Raw genomic sequence first — 24864 nt, 5'->3', positions numbered from 1 at the left:
AAGTTTTCTGTAACTATAATCCATGTGATGTCTTCTGCACTATTCAATAAAGACAGAGTACCCTTTGTTAGGTACACACACAGCTCATACAACAGACACAGAGGCACACAATCACAGGAACAAACCTTCACAAGACAGCCTTCAAGCAGTTTCATATTCAGACAACAGAGGACAGAAGACACAAGAAGCATGAAGCACAGAATTAAAACCTGAACTTGTGGAGCTAGAGAGATGGCTCAGTAGTTGCTCTGTTCTTCCAGAGGTCCCGAGTTCAATTCCCAGCAACCACATGGTGGCTAACAACCATCTGTAATGTGATCTGATGCCTTCTTCTGACATACAGGTGTGTACATGCAGATAGAGCACTTATACATAAAATAAATGAGAAAACAAAATCAAAACTCTGAGCTTGTTATCAATTGAAGGACTCCAAGGGGAAGTGCTTTTATTTCTTTAATGTGACACTGATTATTTCAAGTTAATCATTAATGGGTATAATTCACACAAAGAACATCAAATCTAGTTTTACTTGGAAACCCTAGACGGTACTTCAACTCTACCCTTAGGGCCATTTTAAGAGACAAAACCACTAACACTATACATGCAATAAAATATTTTGTAACAGGTTAATTAACCTCAGCTAACAGTGCATCCATATGTCCATGAATAAATGAGAAACTAAGAGTATTGAATTTGCCGGGCGGCGGTGGCGCATGCCTGTAATCCCAGCACTCTGGAAGGCAGAGGCAGGCGGATTTCTGAGTTCAAGGCCAGCCTGGTCTACAGAGTGAGTTCCAGGACAGCCAGGGCTATACAGAGAAACCCTGTCTCAAGAAAACCAAATCTAAAAAACAAAACAAAAGAGTATTGATTTTGGAATGAAAATATGTTACCTATCAGATGAAATTTGTAATACAAAACCTGTGACCAATGAAGCTCAATTGTAATTCTAATGCTTAAAACTCAAAATGTGATGTCTCTCTGCCTGAAACCCCAGCACTTGACAGACTGAGAGGCAGGAGGATGGTCATGAGTCTGAAGACCTGAGTTTGACAACAAAACCCACATGCTAGAAGGAGACCTGACTGACTCTGGAAAAGGAAAGTTGCCCTTTGACATACATGAGTGCCTAACACACACAAGAAAAAGAGCTCTAGTTTCCACGTGTAATACATCCAAACTTCATTGATGACCTTGGTGACTTGGATCTAGCCTGTCTTCCAGAGTCTTGACTTTGCTGGTCAAAGTGCCTTTCAGTTTATCTACTCCAGTCTCTTTACCTCACACCTCTGCCCACCATCCTACCTTCTCTACCCAGAGGCAACACTCTAGTTCTGTTGGGACATCCTGTTGCTTTCCTTTGAGGTGCTGGGCATTTTGTGGCTTATTTGTAGATCATCTGTCAGAGTGGAAGTATGTGAGGTCAGGGACAGCTGGTGTGGTTTCCAGCTTCAAGCACGCCTGGGCAGCCTAGGGCAAGGGGTGATGCTCAGCACGGCTGGCTGGCCAGAGGGAGCGCAAGACCGTCATACTCCTTCTTTCCAGCCTTTCCCCCAGCTGAAAGGCCCGGGGTGGTAGCCCTCGCTCAGACCCGCAACCGGCCTCCACTGACGTCACCCAAGCTCGTTACGTGAGGCGCGAAGCCCCGCCCTAAGGCGCGAGGCCAGGAGCTTGGGCCTTTCTCCAAAGCCTTCCCGTCTCCTCTGGCCAGCTACGGGCTGAGGCAGCCGTTCCTGCAGCAGCGCTTGACCGGTGAGGGGCCGGAACGGACGGTGAGTCACCTCTGAGACTTCCAGGCGGCTTCCGGTGGGACCCCTCTCACACTCCGAGGCGGGGGCTGGGCTTCGAAACCCTCGGCCCGCGTGACCGAGCCCGCCCTCACCCACCCCTCCGCCGCGCAGAGGGTGCCGGGAGCTGTAGGCCCCTGCCTCCGGGAATGCTGCGGGTGCGCCGAGGGACTACAACTTCCAGAGTCCTTTGCGTGCGGGGGCGGTGTGTGCTGCGAGCCCTCTGGTAGAGGGGCTCCTCGGGGCTCCCGGCCGGACCCCTGCCGATCTCTGTCCCTCCGGCCTCAGGCTCCTAGACTCCGAGGTAAAGGGGACTGGGCTGGCGCGGTGGAGTCCATTTCCTCTGAAGCGCTACGCAGAATCAGGGCAGTTGATTTCGGTGTGGCTGCAGCTGCGGGGCTGCGAGGGATAGCATTTCAGGGCCCCAAGCGACTGGGCCTGCGGGCAGGGGCTATCAGCCAGAGAAGGGCCAGCCCACTCGGGTGATTATCTCGTCTTTCTACAGTTCTGTAAGGGAAGGCTGTATGTGCCATTTCCCTCGGGGTACGGAGGGTTGAGGAATGGCGATCGGTCGAGGAGGATCCCTGAGGCAAGCCTCAGAGACCCGCGGGTGACCTTGGCAGTCCTGGAGGAGGCCGTCTCGCCCTCCTTACCCCGCCGGTTTGCAGGTCTGGACTTGGCTCTACTTGGCGCTCCGGCTGGACGTTAGGAAGGCGAGGGGCTGGCGAAGTCCCCAAGCCATCCAGGACCTTGGAGGAGGTGGGTCTCCAGGGGCCTCTCAACAGGTGTCAAGGAAGATGGAGTGAGCAGAGTAGGATTCTCTGCGTCAGAAAGACCTGGACTTTCCCCATCCCCCAGGATCTGATTGAGTATTTATAGGTTAAGGCCCAGAAATCTGCATTTAGTAAGCTCTCCAGAAATTCTCATGCACACTTAGGACTGAAAACCTGTGTCTCAGTAAGGATCAAGGACTCTGGGGGGAGGGCATTCAGTAGTTTTTATGTCAGTTTTGTAGTGTGCTCCAAACAGGGCATTGTCTGGGCAAATAGGACCGCTCTGTCTGGTGCTTCGCTTCTTGTTGGTGCTGACCAGAGTTGGGTGGGAAGAAAGAGGTGAGCACGACTGCTCTTCTTGCTCTCTGCTCATAATAAGAAAGATCTTGTCGGTCATTTACTGTCTCAAAGATCCTCTCTACCCTAACATTAGCTAGGAAAAATTCAAAGCATACAAAAAAAAAAAAACCATTGAATTTCACAGTGCACACCCATGGACTACCACCTAGAATGTACAATTAATATCGCCCTTGATTGTGTACCTATCCGTCAGTCTTTTTGTTTTCATGCATGCCAAAGTACACTGCAGATAACAGTATATTTCCATTCCTAGTAAAGCTTGCATATTATTAACTAGATTTAGAAATCTTGTTGCTTATTGATTTTTTTTTTTTTAACTTTGGCTATTTGAAAGTCAGTCTGCCTTCCAGCCCTAAAGATCCAAAGGGTTTTGGAGGGTTTCTATAGGATGTGTTTTTAGAACCAGGAAAGACCTTTACATGGACTCTGAGAAGACTTAAAGGTAGCTCAACAGAAAGAGGGAATGTGGAAAGAATACTTCAGGGAACAAAACTGTTTTGAGAGAGAGAAAATGGAATGTGTCCCAGAGGCCTGGTTGTCCCAGCAGATTCGGCTGGCAATAATTAAAGTGAGGTGTCTGCCGGTTCAGCCCTTGGCCTTGTTCTCTTGACGCCTTTGTATGTTCCAAGTTTGCCCAGTTTGAACCTGCTGGTGCCATGCCGTGGATGTTGTCTAAGCTTTAGAACAGGGCTGAAGTGCACAGTTGGTGACCTCACAGTCACAGCTTTGAGTCCCACAGGCCTTTGTACTTGGCTCCATAGCTATGAACACCACACTGCCACACCACACCCTCTTCATTTGAAAGGGAGAAGAGACAGGCTCTGTGAAAATCTCTGCTTTCAGAGACTCTACTCGGAGGAAGATGAACTGCAGAGAACATGCGGTTTGGGAGATGAGGTAGTAAAAGTTTTGTCATTTCTGTCAAGGTGTTTGTCTTGTAAGTCAAAGATGTTCTAGTGAGATGTCAGTTTGATTGGAGTTCTCCAGAGTTCTTGGTCTTTCCTGGGGATGGGGGTGGAAGTGTGGATGGGAGGTTTCTTGTCCTGTGAGAGAACTTAGAAGTAGATTGTACACAGTAGAAATGGGCCCATTTCTGGGAGGCACTGTCTTGTAGGAGAGGCTGCAGGATTGGTATCCCACTTGGGTGACAGCTCTATGGCCTCAGCCTGCCTTATAGCCCCTCCCCTCCCAGAACTACCCCCCACACAGTTCTGAGCCTGTGGTCCCTTGGGCCTACCTGATGCCTCTTCTTTTGAATCATCAGACAGCTCTGGTGATAATAGGGTCCTGGGACGAATATTCCTAGACTTGGAGATGGCAGACTACCCCGAAGGTTCCTCTTTGTAACTCTGAAGCTTTATGACAAGCCATTTCCTTCCCAGAACCTCATGTGCTACATTTATGTAAAGAACAGCACCCGGACCAGATGAAGACCCGTGTCTGCTCTAAGTGCTGAAAAGGGTCCAATTCCTTCCGGATAACAAAAGAAAGAACATGAAACTGCATAACACAAAGAAATCTTAAAAACCAGCCTGCCAGTTCATCCTTGCATTCTCAACTGCTTTGAAGGGTGAGGTGGAAGGCTTGGTTGCTTGAACCCAAAAGATAGGCGGTTGGGGGGTGGTTTCCAAAAATACTGTTAGTCTTCCCTTGAAAGCAGTTGTGCATTTTTTTTAAAAGAAAATATTTCTTGTCACCATGCTCCTGACGTGTGAGTGCAGAGAATCCCTTACAGGTCTGTTCACCGGGTGATCTAGTGTGTCAGTTGTTCCTCCTCCTCCTCTTCTTCCTCTTCCTCCTCTTCTTCTTCTTCCTCCTCCTCTTCCTCTTCTTCCTCCTGTTTCTCTTCTGCCTGCTCTTCCTCTTCTACCTCCTTCTCCTCCTTTGGGGTTTTTGAAATTCTCTGTGTAGCCCTGGCTGTCCTGGAACTCCCTCTATAGACCTAGCTGGCCTCCAACTCAGAGAACCACCTGCTTCTGCCTCCTGAATGCTGGGCTTGAAGATGTGCGCCGCTGCCCCAGCTCCTTGTCTGGCCTTAACTACAAGGCGTCCAGGCAGACTAAACCTGAGCATGCCTGAGAAGCCATGTAGTCAATAAATGTCAATCTTGTCTAAACTCAGATCCAGATGTGCGCTGTGCCTGGGACTTAGGAGAAACACAGTGGACGTAGGATGTAGGTGGCAGGCAGGATGTTTGGGGGGTGTCTGAGAAGAGTTCTATACTACTTGATGGGTAGTTGTTATGGTTCAGTGACGTTAAGATTAGGGAATGGGAAAGGGCACAGTGTCCTTTGTGTATTTATTGTTGCTTCTTGGCTGATTCGCACTTGTCATCTGCATCTGCCTAAGACAGTGATTCTGAATCTATGGGTCGAGACTCTCCGGGTATCAAACAGGCTTTTCACAGGGGTCATGTAAGACCATTGGAAGACACAGATATTTACATTTTGATTTATAACAACAGCAGAATTCGTTATGAAGTAGCAATGAACATAATTTTACGGTTGGGGGAGGTCACCAAACGAGGTTCTGCATTGAGAGGCCACAGCATTAGGAAGGCCGAGAAGCACTGCTCTAGGCAGTAGTCTGGGTACAGCCCTTCCAGCAGAGGAAGCAGCAAGAGTTGTAGTAAGAACGAAGCAGGCCTCACACCCTAAAATAACAGGGCTGACGGGAGCAGGACCAGGGCCTTGCAAGCTCTGCAGCCTCACTGTGACCGTTCCTCCCTGGAGCTGATTGGTTCAGGAAGTGGCATTCTTTCTTGTTTTGAATACTGGCCATCAATAAAGGCACTTTCAGAAAGAAAATTGTGACATCCTCCTCAGATGTGGCTATGCTCTGCTTCTGGAGCTGAAGACAATGGCATTTGTGTCAGGACTAGCATGGGGCATCCAGGGAGACTAACTCCAGATCTCATGGACTCTTTGTTCAGCAGGCCATGTACAGATAGATGGTTCGGAGACATGCAAGGGACAATGCGTGGGGCTGAGCACTCTGAAGGAGGACTGGGACGTGGGGTGGAGCACTCTGAAGGAGGACTGGGACATAGGGCTCAACATGCCCTTGCTCTCAAAACTTGGCCATCAAATGAGTTAGGATTTTTTTTGTTTGTGTTTTTTTTTTTTTTTTTTTTTTTTTTGTTAGCTGCAGAATTAGAAGTACTGGTCAAGGTTTAAAGGAAATGTTTTAAAATGTTAGAGTTGGAGAAATGGCTCTGTATTTAAGAGCACTGGCTACTCCTCCAGAGAACATGTGTTCAGTTTCCAGCACCTGTGGTAACTCCAGTTCCTACACCTCTTCTTGCCTCCTCGGGCTCTGAATGAATGCAGTACACAGATATACATGCAGGCAAAATCCCATACATGTTAAAAAAAAAAAGAAAAAAGAAAAAAAGAAAATGGCAGCTGACAGGATGCACAGCAGGTAAAGGAATCTGACTGTAGAGTTTAAGCCCCAGAACACAAACAAAAAGAACAAATTCTTTCAGGTTGTCCTCTGACTTCCAGGGGTATACCATGGCATGTGAGCCCACACATATTACATAAACAAATAAATTGAAATTTTGAAAAAGAAAAATGTTTGGAACCCCTTTCATCCATCCAGTTTGGTGACTGGGGTGTGGCAAATAGAAATGAACCTTGTAGATGGAGAACTCCTGCCTAGGAATGTCAGGCCAGCTGTAGTATACATACTTTATGAGCTGTAGAGAGACTGTCGCACCCCTGCTGGGCTCCTGAGCCCAGTGTTTGATCCTGTGCTGGGAGTAACTCAGGCCCTGGTTCTAGGGCTGTCCTGCAGGGCCCTGGACCACAGAGCTCTCCTGGCGGCCACAGCCACCTGCTGCTCTTTGCTGCTCTGTACACTCTGCAGAGCCCGGTCCCCAGGTGGGTCTATAGTTATCTGAGTACTGGGACTGTGAATTGAGTTATTACTCTTGGGTGCAGTAATTTGTCTGAATTAAGGAGTCAAGGGTCTTGGCTCTTGAATAAATAGTCACCTAGAAAAGTAAACTTGGCCAATGGCGGATTCACTGATATAACTGGCCCATGTTCAGACCTGAAGAATCCTGCCCTGTTCAGGGAAGAACTCAAATGATCACTCTCAGCTCTCAAATTTCCCAGGTGTTCTGTGTCCCTTAAGCCTTTGTTTTGCCCCTTGGTGTTTTCAAGCTCGGCCTCTATATATGCATGGTTTCCTTGTTTGGCCTGGAGATTAGCCACAGTATGGCCTGTTTCTCTGTGGCCTCAAACAAGGAACTATACCCAGCACTGCCAGAGGTACCAAGTACTGTAGGTTTCTCCCTCTCGTAGCCGCCTGTTTTGTAATGGCACACTCAGTGCAAAGGGAGACTGGGACAACTTAACCACGCCCCATTTCCTAACTTATCCCAACTGCTCCCCTGACTGCCTCCCTGCCCTCAGTGTGGGAGCCCCTAGGATCTCCTCTACCCAGTGTGCTCTGGGGACCTTTGCCTGTAACTTGTCTGGACCTTCTTCCCACACTGTATGTAATTCACCTTTGCCTGTGCTGAAATGTTCCGTGTTCAGTGAAGCCTTTCCTCTGTGGAATTAAGCGCTGTAGGACTCCTTCTCCTTCCCTACTTCCGACTCCTCCATCACTGTACCTCTGCTTATAGTTCCCTCTCCCCAGTCTGTTAAGGGAACCGTCTCCCACCTGGATTGCCTAGGAAAGTGTCTGACACCGAGCAGACAGTGTTTATTGGCACTGCCTGAATTTCAGTTCTCTTTCTGTGAGCATATCAGCTCTGAAGGCACGGAACCACAGGATGCATTCTTTCCTCAAATACAGTTTCGAATGGAGTGCTGCATCCTCAGGTGTCCAGTCATCGGATTTGTTCTAAAATAAGCCTGGAGAGCAAAGACTTCATGAGGTCATGCTGCCCTTTAAGGTCCCTGAATACATAGCCTGTGAGCTTTGAGAATTGTAGAGAGACTGCAGCCAGAGGAGACATTGTGTTTTGTTTCCCACGTTCTTTCCAGCCCTGCTTTCATAGGAACAAACATGAATCCAGGGAAACTTAAGTGCAGAAGACCCACCTGCTCAAATGTTTGGTGGTGTGTGACTGTTTTTGAGACAGGGTCTTATACTGCCCAGGACATCTTCAGATGTTCTGTGTAGTTGAGAAGACTGGCCTTGAGCTTCTGATCCTCCTGCCTCTGCCTTCCAAATACTTAGACACTTGGACCACCGTACTGGGTGACAAGTGTACTTTGAACATTTGGAGAGTGCGACAAGCAAGCTGGAGGGCAGCAGCAGGCGCTTGGGTATTTGTCAGGGCCCTGAGGCCTGGCTCTGTTCTGGTAGAGAAGAGCTACGCCACTCCCGAGCCCACTCCCCAACGGCTGCCTCCGCGCTCTCTGTTACAGTCTCCGTAGTTCACATGGCTCCTGCTTAATGAGTGCACAACACCCAAATGAATGTTAGCGGAGACTTCCGATTCAGTTATCTCTGATGCTTTTCTAGCCATAAAGGTGAGATATCTGAGTCAGAGAGAGATGTACACATGCCAGTGACAACCCCAAATGTGACCACATTCCCACTTCCCAAATCCAGAGCTACTGTGTCAACTGAGGATGAGTGAACATTTCAGAGTCCCATGTCTACTTCAAGTAACAGGAATTTGGTTCGACTTCTGCTGTGTTATATAATGCATACACAGTACCAGTTGCCGGCCTCCCACTCCCATAGCACGGTGATTCCTGTGTTTTGCTCCCTGATGGCTGTGTTTTGTTTCTGCCTGGGTGCCTTTGCTGACATCTGTGCATGGATCCACAGAGCAGGCTATTGATAAGATTCCACTGTGACCCTGGACTAGGCATATTTCTCACGTTTTGGGGTCACGCCATGTGTCTCACTGTGTAATCCTGCTTTGCCTGGAAAAGTGGACCAGGCTGGCCTCGAATTTACAGAATTTAATGCCATTTTTTAAAGTAAATGCTAACATATAGGGTTCTGTTTTAAAATTTCTCTTTGACAGCAAGTTCAAGAGTTGTCGAGGTCAGGCTCAGGTCAGCTGTGTTTTGTGGTATTTTCTTTTCTTTTAGTACTTGCTGTGACTTCTATGAATTATCCAGTATTTGCACTGACACATCTCTGTAGCTTATCTTCCTCCAAGCAGAAATTTCCCTAGAATAATAGAGGAAGTGATCTATTACTTGAGAGATCAGTATCTTAAGGATGATGTCATCTCATTTTTGTGAGAGAAAGTTTGGAGGGTGAACACTTAGTGAGCTGTGTGAAAGAAGGGAGCCCCGAGGTTGTTTAGTTCCTGGTGGATCAAAACCATCAGTAATTCCTTCAGGGTATTTGATGCCCACCTCTGGCCTCTGCAGGCACCGGAACACACATGGCGTGAACTGACACACAAATGCATACACATAAAAAATAAAAATCTTAAAAACAAAAAACTTGCACCTGGTGGCTATGACTGTCATGACTGTATCAGGATTTTGTGTGTTCTCCTTGGTCAGAATAAAAGTTTTAATCCCACCTCGCCTCCTGGTTAAAATAACACAAAGGCTGTCCTCTTTGTGTCAGTTCACTGCAGGCAGATGTCAGGACTTTTACCCTCTAGGGTTCCATTTTGGTGACTTAAGAGATGGGTTTTGAGGCTTGTGGTGTTTCTAAAATTAGCTTTCAGTCACCATGGCCTGCCTTGCAACAGGTGTGACAACTTGTTTATCTCTGATTGTGCTTGCATCTATAGCTCTTTTTCCATCTTTGCTCTTCATTTCCTCTCCTATGTGGACTTCCATTGTGTTCTACGTCAGCAGCAGACTTTATAGAAACAAGCTCTTGAGCACAGAAACAGCTCAGAGAGCAAGGCAACACAGGAGCAGCCTAGGCTGTGTTCTGGGCTCAGAAGCAGCCGTCACCTGCCTCAGGCCCAGTACCCTGTCTCTCTAGTGTTTCATGTGTCCCTTGGGGATCTGCTTGCTTGCCCTCCTCTAGCTTTTCTAGCCTCCTTGCTGGCTTTTCATACAAGACCTAGCCAGCCACCTTGGCAGTTTTCCCAAAGCCCTGGTCTATGATCCAGAAGAGAGGTGGGAGTTACCCTACAAAACCCAGGAAGATGCAGTAAAGATGCTTGTGACATCTGAGAGGGAGCATTCTCAGAGGCCCCTGTTTTGCCAGAACTCACTCATAGTCTGAGGCACCTTTATGGCGTGAAAACTAATATTTAACAGTTCTGAGTATTTTGAAGAAGGAGCGCGCGCTCATCGTAGAAAAACTAGAATCTACACATAAGTAAAAGGCTTCTGCGTTTATATGTATGTGCAAACCAACCTCTTAAGATCTCACTCTACAGGGGACACCACTGAAGGAAGATCGCTCTGTTCAGATCCTAGGCCACACTGTTTTCCATATTTGTTAAAAGTAGATAGGTGTCCTTTCAGGTGTGAATGCACCTTTGTAGCTACTTTGTAGCTGCATTGGAGTTAGCCTTCCTTTTGGCGGAACATCAAGACAATACCTTTGCTTGTGGGAATGCTGCCCTCAAAGTGGAATATACCTGGGAGCTCAACTTTCCTCCAGAAAAGTAGAGTTAACCTGCTGCCTTGTGGCCCCTCCTTTGAGGTCACAGGAAGTGAAAAGAGTTTACTAAAAGCACTGGTGAGAAATCATTAGGATGTCAGTGCAGTTGTTGTCCTCATCTTGGCCTAGCAGTCATACCTACTTGTAAGTTTGGAACCACGGGTCTTATCTTGATTTGGCCTCTGCTTCTCTTTTCACTTCCTCCTTCTCGTGTTGTTCCCTCCTTGATACAAGCCAGGAATGGTCAGGGCCAGCAGTGCCGTTCCCTCGCTTGTCTTGACCCCACTGAGACTTGGTGGAAGATGGCACACAGTTAGACTTTCATAGTCTAGCTGATGCTGCTAGGGCAGGTCTCTTGGGTTGAAGGTGGGAACACACTGGCTGTCTTCCCAGCACAGTTGTAGACAGGTTCAGCCTTCACCAGGGTTCTCTGAGACCCAAATGGACTTTGTGAATGATGCCTCTTCCAACTCCTCTCTCTCTTTGAGACTGAATATATGTAGAACAGGATAGTCTTGAACTTAGAGAGTTCCATGTGCCTCTGCCTCCTGAGTGCTGGGATTAAAGGTATGCTCCACCATGCCCGGTGTTCTCTTTGTTTCTTGCCTAGCATACTGTCACTGGGCAGCTGTAGGAGTTCTAGCCTGGTTACACACTAATAAATGCCTGACTTAGCTGCAGATTTGTGCAGAGCTTGATGGAGAGGAAGATGATGGGGGCCTGAGACATTGTGTACCTACATTCATGTTGAGCCTTTGCATTCTGTCCCCATGATGGGCATCTATGTTAACATGGTAAATGCTCCATCAGTATTCCCTGTGCAGAGCAACAGCCTCTGCAGCAGGTGCTCACACTGAAGTGAGCGCTAGGATTGCGGCCTCACTCCAGGGCTGTCTCTCTTTTCTGCGTACAGTGCTGGAGATCAAAGCCAGGACCCTGCTCATATTAGGCAAGTGTTCTACGTGGCACTATAGCCCCTGCCCCTTTTTGTTGTTATTATTTTGTTTTTTTTTTGTGCCCTTTTTGTTTTGCTTTTTGATATCCTTAATTTTTTTGAGAGAGGATCAGTAGAGGCCCAGGGTAGTTTCTGTTGATAAAATTCCTTTCCTTGGGGAGACATAAATAAATAATGTCTACCCACTCACATAGTCCCAACAACAAACCAAGGTGTGATTCTACCAAAGTTTATTCTGGGTAACCACTGAATTTATTAGGCCTATTTACAGAGCTTAGTGCATAGTAACCTTAAAGCAGCCATACTGGAAAGTTTGCATTCAGGATAAACAATTCTCCCATAGTTGTATGTCATTGTTAGATATGGCTGGGGTCTGTTTTTAAACAACAAAAAGCATTTACCCCTAACAGGCTATATTCTGTCTCCCGGAGAAAGCCATTTAATTGGAAAGTTAGTAGAAGTGTTTTGATAGTTCATTTCCTGGAAAGACATATGCCTTTAGGCCCAAGTAACACTAGTTTTTAATATAGTTCATTTCTAATAATTGGAAGCTATTTACCAATAATTGACTAAAACAGGCCGGTTTCTATCAGTGGAACAGTTAGAGGTGGTTGGAGTCTCCATGACCATCTTTCTGTAGCACATTTCTCCATGGCTGCTGCACTGATGTACCCATGTGCTATAGCCCAGCCAGAAGGAAGGAGAAAAGGGTCCGTGGTCTAGACTGAGCTTACTTCCGTTGGTACCTCCCATGGCCCAGGCACTAAGGCCAGTATTGACCAGAGCTTAGTCAGATGGTCATGAGCGCTGTAATTAGGGCTGGAGTGAATTAGTTAATCCACTGATTTCATAACAGAAGGAAAAATACAGGAAGGATGGCTTTGGGTCCAGCTAGCTGTCTGACCACCTACTTCATGAGGCTGTCATTCTTCACAATCTGTCACTACTATTTTCAGTGTGACATAATCATAGCCTTGATTTCATTAGGAGTAGGTGATGTTTCTTTGTATAGTCGTTCAATTAAAAGCATCTTCGAAATGACCATTACTTGTTACCTGCATAAAGCCTGTTCTGCCCAGCATGTGGAGTTTAGTTCTGCCTCACAAGAACATCATTTTCCAAAACAAGTCAGAGACTAAGGAATTTGTCTAGGGCCTCAACCATTATCCTGACACTAGAGTGCCAGGAAGACCTATGTTCTTAGTATATCATTGACAGGCAAGAAAGGAAGGTGGCTCTGCTCCATTGCTAGTTGGGGTTTTGTTTTCCCCCATTGTTGTTGTTTTTGAGATAGGATCTTACTATGTAGCTCCAGCTTTCCTGAGTTTTTACTTTTCACTACAAGAAATTGAACCTGTGGCTTCATAGATGCTGTCTTAGTCAGGGTTTTACTGCTGTGAACAGACAACATGACCAAGGCAAGTCTTATAAAGGACAACATTTAATTGGGGTTGGCTTACAGGTTCAGAGTCCATTATCATCAAGGCAGGAATATGGCAATGTCCAGGCAGATATGGTGCAGGAGGAGCTGAGAGTTCTACATCTTTATCTAAAGGTTGCTAGCAGAAGACTGGCTTCTGGGAAGCTAGGACAAGGGTCTTAAAGCCCACACCCATAGTGACACACCTACTCCAACAAGGCCACACCTCCAAATAGTGCCATTCCCTGGGCCAAGCATATTCAAACCATGACAGATGCTAAGCAAGTGCTCTGTCACTGAGATCTCAGAAGCCTGAGCCTTAGAAGGTCTGGGACTGTCTTCCCTGACCTGCTATATCTTGAGATCTGAGGTTTGGAGCTTAGCTCTCTGTAGCTGGGTCCTCCTGCAAGCCTCAAGGCTACTGTCCTATCCAGCTGGCACAAGCACCTTAGTCACTGTTTCCTCTGTCTTTTCTTTGCCTGTTGCACTTTGTCTCCTCCGAGCCTTCCTTCTGGGCTTTGAACAAGGCTGGGTCTAGACCCCAGAACACTGATTCTTCTGGTTTTTATTGTTAATAGGACCACTGAGTGGTTGTTGGACTGAGTGCTGACTCAGCAGGGATACTGGCCCAGTTGTTCCAGGAGCAGCACCAGCCATCTGGATCTCACCCCACACGGCTTTCCTTCAGATGACCACCACATAAGCCTATGTTAAAACATACTTTTGGGATATTTGGGAAATCAGGATAGGGCAGCCATGTGATGTTACCCAAGGGCCAGTCTGATCCAATGATACACTAAGGGTGGTAGTGACCACTGGTTGTAGTGACCCGTCACATTGCATGGCCTCCTGCCCTGTTCAGTAAATGGAGGCTGTGGGTGAAGCAGAATGTCCTGGCCAAACGACCTACTCCCAGAGACAGAGGAAGCCGTCGGAGGCCAGCTGGTGTCTGATCCCTGATCATGGAAGTGTGGTGCATATGTTGTGAAGGAGCAGTGGTAGTCAAATGGTCCCGGGACTGCAGCTCTGCAGCACACGTACCACACTTCCATGCCTTCCCAGGGCATGCTACCCTGGAGAGCACTAGGCAAGTCCCCACATATCTTAAGAGGGCAATCCAACAGAACAATCCAGAGGATTTCTCACAGAGGCTGTGACCTCTGCTGTTTTGGAAATGGATGCCACGGGGTGAGCTGCTCAGACTAGGGTCTGAATGTCTCTGAACGAGGCCATTGCCGGTGACCATAGGCACCACGATCGGGGATCAGATAACTCCAGGATAGAGGCATTGGTTCCTGTTGAGTAGTAAAGTAGCTAGCAGGCTCTTTTTTCTTTTTCTTTTTCTTTTTCCTTTTCTCTTTTCCTCTATCTCTGTCTCTCTTTTTTAAGACACAGTTTACAGGGTTTTTCTGTGCAGAGCCCGGGTACCCTGGCTGTTTAGGAACTTGCTTTGTAGTCCAGGCTGACCTGGAACTGAGAGATCCACCTGCCTCTGCCTCCCGAGTAAGGATGTACACGACCACCTCAGGCTCATGTAACAGGTTCTTTTTATTCAATGTTCTTCTGGGTTAACTCCTGCCATCCAGCAGAAGACATTTTGTACAGCCTTTGGTAACCTTTTTTCCATTTGGAGAGGAAGACAAATGACTACAAGGCTCTGATGTCGATAATGGTGGAGCTGGATTTAGTAAGGCTGATGCAGAGTCCTTGTCCCAACTGCTTGTTTAATTTTAAAAAGCTTGCACAGCAAGCAACAGGTGACTCCCCAGGGTGTACTTCAGGTAGAACAACAACAGGCTCTGATTTCCCTAGGGGAACCTAAGGCTCTAGGTCTCTTTGGCAGTAGAGACTTGACCCTGCATTCAGTGTAGTGGGGTCTCTCCAGAACAGTGGTGTCTTCTGCAGCCTGGAAGGAGAGTTTCCTGAGGTCTAGGGCAGGAGGTCAGACTATCTTATTAGTAGAGCAAAGACAGTATTAGACCTTGACTTTGCATTGTTGTAGTATTTGCACAGATACCTCAGAATCAGGTTGAAAGTAAGCACTGGGGCCCGAGGGGACCAAGGCAGAGGCACTGACCTACACCAGTCTTTACCACTACACAAAGCAGCACACACATAAAGAAAGGTAACACAAATTAACTTTATTCTTTTTTATATTTAAAGGTAGATTTGAGGGTTTTTTTTTTTGTTTGTTTGATTGGTTTTGCTTTTTCAGGACAAGAGTTTTTCTGTGTGGCTCTAGCTATTCTAAAACACTCTCTTGAGACCGGGCTGGCCTCAAACTCAGAGAACCGCCTTCTTTGCCTCCACAGTGTTGGGATCAAAGGTATTCACCACCACCACCTAGCTAAAGATATGTTTTTATTAGTCAAAAGGTCATGGCTAGCCAGTGAGCTGGCTCTGTGGGTAAAGATGCTTACCATGCAAACCTGATGACCTGAGCTCTACTCCAGAACTCACATAAAGCAGGATTGAGACAACTGACTCTATAGAGTTGTCTTTGGATCTCCACACACATGCCATGGCATATATACACAAACAATAAAGTTTTAAAAAGTTAATACCAACAAGAGCTTACCAAATGAGTATGGTTTAAAAAACAAAAACAAAAAAAAACCTTTTCCATTAGCTTTACACAAAGCCTTGCCACAAGAAAATGGTTATTAGCTGGGCAGTGGTGGTGCATGCCTTTAATCCCAGCACTCGGGAGGCAGAGGCAGGAGGATTTCTGAATTTGAGGCCAGCCTGGTCTACAGAGTTGAGTTCCAGGACAGCCAGAGCTATACAGAGAAACCCTGTCTCAAAAAACCAGAAAAAAACAAAAAGGAAATGGTTATTAATCTAAACACAACTAATAGTTTTACAGTAACAGAAAAAAACTACTGAGGTCACTTGAATTTACAAGTCATCCTGTGCAGACTCTGTATCACTTGAATTTTAGTCCATGTGCTGCCAAAGCAAGCACAGCTTTATCAATTCTTGGTGTGTGTGTGTGTGCTTAGCTTTTGAACATTGTGTGTGATAAAGTGTGAGGCACTCAAAAAAACCTCCAGACTGATGACTATCTGGGAATAAAGCATATACACAGTTGTAGCTGTTACAGTTAGGGTTCAAACTGACTGTTTCCCCTCACGCCCAGAAAGATGACTGTCAGGGGCTAGAGGATTAGTTCAGCAGTTAAGAGCACCTGCTACTTAGTCCTAAGGTCTAGAGCTCTGATCTCAACACCCAACTCAAGTGGCTCACAGATGCTTATAACTACAGCTCAAGAAACTGACACTTTCTTCTGGGCTCCAAAGCCACCCATAAGCACACCTCAGCAAACAGATCAAACAGACATAAGCACACTTTTATTTTTTAATGCAGTTGTTGGAGGTGTTAGTGGCAAAGGGCATATAAAGCATTTGAGGTCCTAAGTTCCCTCTTCTGTGCTCCCCACGTCTCCTAAAGAATTACCAGCACAAACAAACTGGTGATTTAGGCATTCAGAGATACCGTGTTGAATGCAAAGTAATTCCATACTATAGGGAAGCAATTGTTGTCTCTGTGTTGCTAGTTGACTTCTTTGCAGGTATTTTCCGTGTGAGGGTGTATGTGCACCACAGCACTTGCATGGAGGTAAATAGACAATTTTGGGAGTTGGTTCTTCATTTTTTATGGGTTCCGAGGATCAAACTCCTAGACTTGCATAGCACACACTTTTACTTCTTGAGCCATCTTCATGGCTCGGATTAAAAAATTAAATTATGTATATGAGTATTGGGCAGGGTTTGTCACATATACCTGGTGCCGATGGGTATCAGAAGAGGGCATTGGATTCCCTAGAACTGGATGGTTGTGAACTACTATGTGGATGCTGAGAACTGAACAAGTGCTCTTAACTGCTGAGCCATCTCTTTGACCCTTGGTTTGGATTTTTTGAAGCCTTGTCTTACTTTGTAGCTCAGTTTACTTCAAGTTTTCAACAGTCTTCCTGTCACAACCTCCTAAATGCTGAGTCACCATTCCTAGATAAACTTCTAATTGATTTGTTGCCACTGTTAAATTTCGTTCTATTGGTGAGTATTAATTGGAATTTTGGAAACTTAATCTGCCACTGTGAGCTTGATATGTATGTATGAATGTGTGTGTGTGTGTGTGTGTGTGGTGGGGATTGACCCTAGGACCTTGCATATGTAAGGAAATTGCTCTCCCCAAGTTATATCCTTAGCCTTGAACTAATTGTTTTGTCTTTCAGAGACAGGGTTTCTTTGTGTAGCCCTGGCTGTCCTAGAACTAGCTCTGTAGTTGGATGGCCTTGAACTCACAGAGATCTGCCTCTGCCTACTGAGTTCTGGGACTAAAGGCTTATACCACTAGTACATGGCCAAAGTAATTTTTAAAAATTATTAAGTACTTAAGATTTATTTTCTAATACTATATTGAGAGAGAATCTATTTGAAATCCTTAATAATCTGGTGTAAAGAAATCCACAGAACAAAAGTTTGGAGAACTGTTGGTCTTGTAGGCCTGGAAAAAGTCATGCCGGAAAGTCCCTCTGAGCCTTGTCCTCCCTGTCACCTTTTGCCTCATCCCCTTAGTACTTGTAATCAGTCCTTTGAGAACTTGTGCACAGAGCTGACCAGGCTGATGGCCCTAATAGGTCTCAAGATTCAAAATTTCCCTTTCCTCTCCTGAACTTAGTAGAATGCCTGCTCACTGGCACTCTGGGAAACAGAAAGACTGTGGGAGGGTGTTGGTTACCCTCTGCTGCAGTGTGTAGGACAGATTTAACCAGAGAATTAAGTTTGCCTGCAGACCCTACAGCTGTGCTGGCCAGGAGACATGCCCTCTGCTGCCATTCCAAGGGGCTCTGTATCAGCAGACAGGCCGCCAGGCTCTGCCTTGGCTTCAGATCGATTGCACTGCATAATAAATAGTTGAGAACCAAGAGGCAGAGGCAGTTCTCAGGCCCCAGAGGCTTTGTACTTCAAACTTCTCTGAGAAGCAAGAAACCAGAGAGGAAAGCAACTGAACTTGGCACACCAAAAATCCAAGCCCCATTTCTTTCTTTCCTTCCCAAATGTCTTTTTTTTTTTTTTTTTTTTTTTTTTTTTTTTGTAATCACTACATCAATTTGTTGAAGTGATAAAACACCTTAACCAAAAGCAACTTGGAGAGGAAAGGGTTTGTTTTAGTTTACAGCTTACAGGTTACAGTCTGTCACCATCAAGGGAAGCCAGGATAGGAGTTCAAGGGGAAACCTTAAAAGACAAACAAACAAAACCAAAAAGCACTACTTACTGGTTTTCTGCCAGACTCACAGGGCTATAATTGCCCAAGGTGGGCTGGCCACTCCTGTGTCAGTTAGCAATCACAAAAACATACTGAAGGCCAGTCTTACAGAGACAGTTTTTCAGTTGAGGGTCTTGTTTCCCAGGTGTGCCAAGTTGACAAGATTAGGTATCACACCAGACAGTGCTGCCTCCAGGGTCCTATTTTGGAATCATGTTCTTTTCAAAATACAGCCACGTGCTACATGTTTTGGTGAAGGATGATTTGCATATACATCAAGATCCCATAAGATTGTTTTCATAGCCGTCTTAGTTACTATAATCTGTGATGTTTATACTACATTGAATTGTCTAACAATTTACTTGTAAGAATGATTTCCTACTGTTAATTATATTTGGTGCCTCTAATATGTTAATAGAGCTTCATAGCTAGCACCATGCTGTAACTGCAGTACGCCTCTCAGCAAGACCCCCTCCCCATAGATGTACTAGAGATTGAGTTCTGTCTGGGGCTAGGGAAGGTTTCTCTTACAGGAAGGTAAGGACTGACTGCTAAGGCCCTGGACTTGAGGCCAGGTTTGTCTGACTCCAGATCACTTTGCTATCCATTCTGTTTACTTGATACAAGGCCGATCCTTTCTCCTCTGAGGGAGCAGGAAATGAAGTCCTGGGGCTTTACTGACCATATGTTACAAGATTGTGGTTTTCTTTCCCACCTCCTTGGAACTGAGTCATATTCTACATGGCCTGGGTTGGGAGTTGGGGGAATAAAGCAGTTTTGCTTGGTTTCATGGCTCTGTAGTGTTCCCTAAGTTTTGGTAGGCATCTCAGAATGTCAGTTCCTTTCTTGTTCCTGTGAAAACTCCCATCTGGAGTTCTTCAGAGAAGCAAGAGCTCAGTCTGGTGGGTGGGTGTGGCTAAGCGAAGGTAGAGTATGCAACTCCCGGGAAGAGCTTCATGCAGAGTGAAGGGAAGCCAGGCAGGGTTGTACTGCTGGGACACCCAACAGGTTTCCATTCTATGATCGATGTCACTTGGAACAAGCAGCACCCAAAGCAGCTGAATGAAATGCTCATGGCATTTCAAACTCAGACATTATCTGTAGGTTGGGGCTGTGAAATTTGAAGTTAGCCTTGTAGAGTAGTAGTCCTATAATGTGAAGCAGGAGACCTGTTCCTAGAAGCCTCAGATGTGGGCCTATCTAAGGAAAGATGGGCTGAAGCTGCAGTTGGGTACAGGCAGAGCAGTAACTTCCTGCAGAAGGGCATGGAGGGTGTTAGGCTATATTGATCATGAAAGGAGTTTCTGAAACTTGTATTAAAATTTGTCATAGTTAGGATTTTATTGCTGTAAAGAGATACCATGACCACAGCTCTTAACAAGGAAAACCTTTAATTGGGGCTGGCTTGCAGTTTTAGGGGTTTAGTCTATTAGCAACAGGATGAGAAGCATGGTGGCATGCATGGTGCTAGAGAAGGAACTGAAAGTTCTACATCTTGACCCAAAAGCAGGAAACTGGACTGTACCACTGGACATGGGATCTCAAAGTCTGCCTCCAGTGACACACTTCCTCCAACAAGGCCACACCTCCTATAATTACTACTCTCTATGGACATCTGTGGGAGCCATTCCTATTCAGATCACCACAAATTTGACCCCAAAGCTTGGGTCTGATCCCTCTGCCCCTACCCAATTGTTAAACTTAAGAAGCAAGTTGCCATGGTGTGTGCCTATAATCCTAGCACATAGTAGGCTAGGCAGAGGATGAAGAGTTGGAGACCAGACTGCAACTACACAGTGGGACTCTATTTCAAAGAGGGAACTTCTGGGTTTGGACTTACTGTAAGGGCTCTAGACTTTGCTAGAAATGTCATTTTTACTGAACATACCATAGTACTGGAGTTTTTCTATTCGTTACTTCTTTTCAGTTAACAAAAGGCAGTCCCCACTTCAAAATGCTACTAATGACTAGTCTTTTATGTTACAGTGAAGGCAAGACCTGAGTGTGTCTGCTTCTCCACTAATGCCATATAGCAGGTACTCTGGACATTTGATGAAAGGAATAAAACAGATTGTTTCCTTTGACTGACTCTTTCCTTTTCTTTTTTCTTTCATTCTTTCTTTTTTTTTTTTCCAAGACAGGGTTTCTCTGTGTAGCCCTGGCTGTCCTGGAACTCACTCTGTAGACCAGGCTGGCCTCGAACTCAGAAATCCGCCTGCCTTGACTCTTTCCTTTTCATACCTCCCAAGCAAAACAGGAGACAAGCCAGTTCCAGACACCAACCCACAGCTGGCTCCATTTGCTTCCTTTCAAGCAGTTGGATCTGTAGGATGGAGAAGGGCGGACACACAGAGGATTCAGGGAGTGGAGTGGTTAGACTGTGAGTTTAGGAAACAGCTTACCTGGAGCCTGTGATTAAAGGTGTTATTTTCTCTTTCCCTGAACAGCCTCCTAGATCTGTGTCAGCTGAATTACTCTCACCTGCTTCTATTCGCTGTGCACCAAAAATCTGAGGTAAGAAATCACACCTTTCCAAACCATGCTGCAGCAGCCTGTGCCAGAAATCTGCCCCTCCATGGCTCAGTTAAGAGTTGGGAGACTGCCAGCACTTGGGAGGCAGAGGCAGGTGGATTTCTGAGTTTGAGGCCAGCCTGGTCTACAGAGTGAGTTCCAGGACAGCCAGAGCTACACAGAGAAACCCTGTCTCGAAAAACAAAACAAAAACAAAATAAAATCAAAAAACAACAACAACAAAAAAAGAGTTGGAAGGCTGTAGGTGCCAAACTTCCTTGGGTAGTGGCCAGAGTTAGGTTCCAAGACAGGATTGCTGGGGCCTTATTATCAGAGTTCTGTCCTTGCCCTCCAGCTTCCAAAGAAATGTGGGTGACCATGGCGCAGTATAAATGATGGCAGCTCTGGTGGGCTGTCCCTGGCAGAGGTGGAGTATCCCAAGTGTCAGAGGGAGCTAGCTCAGTGGTCACTGATGCTCCCAAGGGTACTGCCGGATCTAGCTACCAACCCTGATCCTTCTCACACTTTCGAGGAAAGGAAATGGTGGAAGAGCTCAGGTACCTGTGTTTGAGCCAGGGAATTCCTGAGAGGAGCCAGAGAAAATACTTCTGTGCTCGGGTTGATGGGCATATGAAGATGGCCACAACCTAGTGTGTTGGCCTTGCACGGAAGCAAGGAGCTAAATTTGTTTCTCCTCCAAATCCAGGAGTATCAGCAGCAAAGATGTCTAATGAGCCACCCCCTCCTTATCCAGGGGGTCCTACAGCCCCACTACTGGAAGAAAAAAGCGGAGCCCCACCTACCCCAGGTAAGGATGTTAAATTGTCATTGGTAGAGGTCTGGGTAAGGTCCATAAATGGGGTTGCTGGGCCAGTACCCTGTCATTGGCTCTTGTCTTAAGGGTCTTTCCTGACCTCTGCCTTCTGGGGTCCCTGTCACAGCTCTCCATTCCAAGTGTAGTTGAGGCTTTTCTATTCCCGCTTCAGGGTCACCCTGTGTCCCGCTTGTGTGTGGAGATCAGCTGAGCCATCTTTTTTCTGCCCATCTCTATCCAGGCCGAACCTCTCCAGCTGTGATGCAGCCACCACCAGGCATGCCCCTGCCCTCTGCTGACATCGCCCCCCCACCCTATGAGCCACCTGGCCATCCAGTGCCTCAGCCTGGCTTTGTGCCCCCTCACATGAATGCAGATGGCACATACATGCCTGCAGGTGAGTTGAGACCCCAAATTCACTATGGAAAGTCATTAGTCAATCCACATAAAATGAAAATGGTAGCTAGGAGGAACTTGCCATCCCCTGAGGAAGGTTACAGTGGCTCATGCTAAGAACTGTGGTAAGGTGGGAGCTTTTTCTTATTAAGGACCTAAGCCCTCATTGGAGGCCTGGTCTTTTGTTGACCAGTAGCTCACTGGCACTACACTCAGGCCCAAAGTGTGGTTCCTGCAGTATCTGGGTTAGGTTGGGTTGTCTTTCGTATTTCAAACACTGACTTGCAAAAGAAGCTTTGTATGCATGAGAGGAAGGATACTTTTCTTCTTAAGTCCTTATCTTAGTCTTGGCATGCCAGAGGCAAGAAGGTTAAGTGGAGTTGAGCTGTGCTCCTAGCTCTCTGCCACATTTGTCTTGGTCTCAATGGTGGTAGGGATCCAACAGGTCATTATAAATGGTCACCGTGAGCCAAAGCCTCTTCCTGCTGACACTGGCTCTCTTGGGGAAGACGGCAAGACGCTGTGGGTTGTGCTTTGAAAACTGGGATATGTTCTGTGTTCTTCCAGCCTACCAGTGACCTCTCTGTGTGTTGTTCCAGGTTTCTACCCTCCTCCAGGCCCTCACCCACCTATGGGCTATTATCCACCAGGACCCTACCCACCAGGGCCCTACCCAGGCCCTGGGGGCCACACGGCCACAGTATTGGTTCCATCAGGGGCAGCCACCACGGTGACAGTACTGCAGGGAGAGATCTTTGAAGGTGCACCAGTGCAGACCGTGTGTCCTCACTGCCAGCAGGCCATCACCACCAAGATCTCCTACGAGATAGGCCTGATGAACTTTGTGCTGGGTTTCTTCTGCTGCTTCATGGGGTAGGTGTGGGGCACTGGTAAGTGGTGGTGTTGCTGGGGCTCTGTATGCTGCCTGAGCCTTCTCAGGCTTCAGCCTCTCTCTGTCTTCAATTCAGGTGTGACCTGGGCTGCTGCTTGATCCCCTGCCTCATCAATGACTTCAAGGATGTGACGCACACATGTCCCAGCTGCAAAGCCTACATCTGCACATACAAGCGCTTGTGCTAACGGAGCCAGACTTGGACTCCCCCACCTATCAGTCTGGCCCCATGTGCTCTGCTTCCCGTGCTCAGTGGTCACTACGCCCCACCCCCCACTTAGGGTTGGAAGTTTTGCCACTGTACCCTGGAAATCCTGTCCTCACCTTGCCCTTCCCTGAGCATCCGACTCTTCCAGCAAAAATTCTGTTGGATTTAAGGCCAAGGGCCAGTGGGTGGCATGGGGGTGGCACTGATCTTTGTGTGTTGCTCGGACATTTGCAATTCAGAAGATAAGCTAGAGAGGCTCTCTTACTGGGGTCCTCTTTTCTCCTTTTCTGTATAAGTATAAGGTCCAGGCTGGTTCTTACTCTTCCTGGGACCAAAAGTACCTAGAGGCATCAACAGGTCCCCTGACTAGGGCCTACAGTGAGGGTTGTGCCTGGAACCACAGTTGTTCCTAACCTGCTGGAAAAAAGTCAGAGTGTCATTTAAAGTTAAGTGGACCCAAGCAAGACAGGGTCTTAAGGACTGGCTTTAAGTGGGGTTTGTTGTCTGGGGTACCAAGATAGGGAAAGAAAGAATGACTGCAAACCCGGGACCTCAGAACTCTCAGGTATGGAAACACCCAAGAGCTGCCTGGTATGAGGCAAAGAGGATGCTGGGCTATTTACAGCTCTGGTAACCAAGAACTTGGCCCTGTTCTCACCTAGCTTCTTTGAGTCAGTCAATGTGCAGAGCTCCTTTCTGGCCATACCTCTGTGAACCCCTATATTTTCTAGGGCTGGAAGGAATGACTGCCCATGAGCCTGTCCTGTCTACTTCTGTATCTGTGCTGTGTGGGGTGCAACTTCTGCCTGGTGGTTTGTTGACATGGCAGATCAGAAGCCCATCCTTGTAGGTTCACTGGTCTCTGGAATAAGTGCCAGCCTTTTTACCATAGTTGACCTGTTTCCATATTGGAGCTCCTCAGTAGGAACAGCTGTGGCACTGGGCTGGGGACCAGGAAGAAGTCACAAGTGGTGGCAGTATCCTAGGGACATGAGTCGTGCCCAGGGTGTAAACCCAAACCTGTCCGTTCCTTGAATGGTCTGTGAATATGCCCGTGTGGACGCTGTATCCTGCTGCTGTCCCTCTCCTGGTCTCACACTCTGCATGGCCTCCTATCACTGTGAACTGTGGCCTTGTCCCAGTTTGTAGTTTCATTAAATTGGCCCTTTCATTCCCTTGCCCTGGGCCTCTGCTGTCTTGCCTGGCTTCCTTCTTTTCTGAGAGACAGGGTGGGACTATAGGTAGTCTAGTGGCAGGCAGGAACCTGGGCCTGGGAAAGAACACATTTAAGAACCCAATTACACCAAGCCAGAATTATATATAGACCTGCCCTGGGGGACCCCAGCTGTTCTGGGCCAGGGCATTGGTGTCTACTGTTTGCCTAATTAGACGCCCAGGCTGCAGAACCTGAGAACTGAAGCCCCGTCCTAGCTTAGTGACCTCCTAAACTATAGCTATTACTCTTGTCCTTAAATAAGACAGCACTACTGGACTAAGACCTTATAGTCTGAAGATGACATACTGAACTCGGCACTCAGTTCTTCGTAAAATCAATGTTCTGAACTGTCAAGGTGGTGGGCTCAAGTCTTTTTGAGTTTCCATGCTGTTCTACCATTTTTTCACACAAAGACTTTTATAGGAATAGATTCCTACTAATAAAAAATATTTAACTTCACATTTCTATTTTAGACCATGAATTGCTTAAATCTAAGTATGTGCTTTTGAAATAAGAAACGTCAAAGAATTTGAGTTAGAAAAATCACAGGTCCAAGGATCTTTTATGGTGTTTAGCATGAATACGTGGAAATAGAAGGTGCTAGGAAATTGACAAGGAGTGTCATAAAAGAGAATGCCCATTTGTATGCAACATGCCACTGTTTCTGAGGGACTCTATCCTATCCTAGGAAGGAGGAAACA

General features: G+C 46.7%; 1 protein-coding gene across 3 annotated transcripts; it reads left to right on the top strand.

The window, feature by feature from the left end:
• Positions 1–1628: 1628 nt before the first annotated feature.
• Positions 1629–24622, top strand: Cdip1 (cell death inducing p53 target 1). Of its 3 annotated transcripts, none has more exons than XM_052194805.1 (6): positions 1629–1772; positions 20574–20640; positions 21344–21445; positions 21693–21848; positions 22447–22720; positions 22816–24622. In XM_052194805.1, exons 3-6 carry the CDS (start codon positions 21361–21363, stop codon positions 22925–22927), a joined length of 627 nt encoding a protein of 208 aa, XP_052050765.1. In that variant the 5' UTR covers positions 1629–1772; positions 20574–20640; positions 21344–21360; the 3' UTR covers positions 22928–24622. The 3 variants fall into 3 exon arrangements, with proteins under 3 accessions (XP_052050765.1, XP_052050764.1, XP_052050766.1); XM_052194804.1 differs by lacking the exon at positions 1629–1772 and adding an exon at positions 1945–2091; XM_052194806.1 differs by lacking the exon at positions 1629–1772 and adding an exon at positions 2436–2546.
• The last annotated feature ends 242 nt before the right edge of the window (positions 24623–24864 follow it).

Source organism: Apodemus sylvaticus, chromosome 10 (assembly GCF_947179515.1).
Source record: "Apodemus sylvaticus chromosome 10, mApoSyl1.1, whole genome shotgun sequence".
In the NCBI taxonomy this organism is placed as follows: domain Eukaryota; kingdom Metazoa; phylum Chordata; class Mammalia; order Rodentia; family Muridae; genus Apodemus; species Apodemus sylvaticus.
This window is presented reverse-complemented; position numbering and strand designations above follow the sequence as displayed.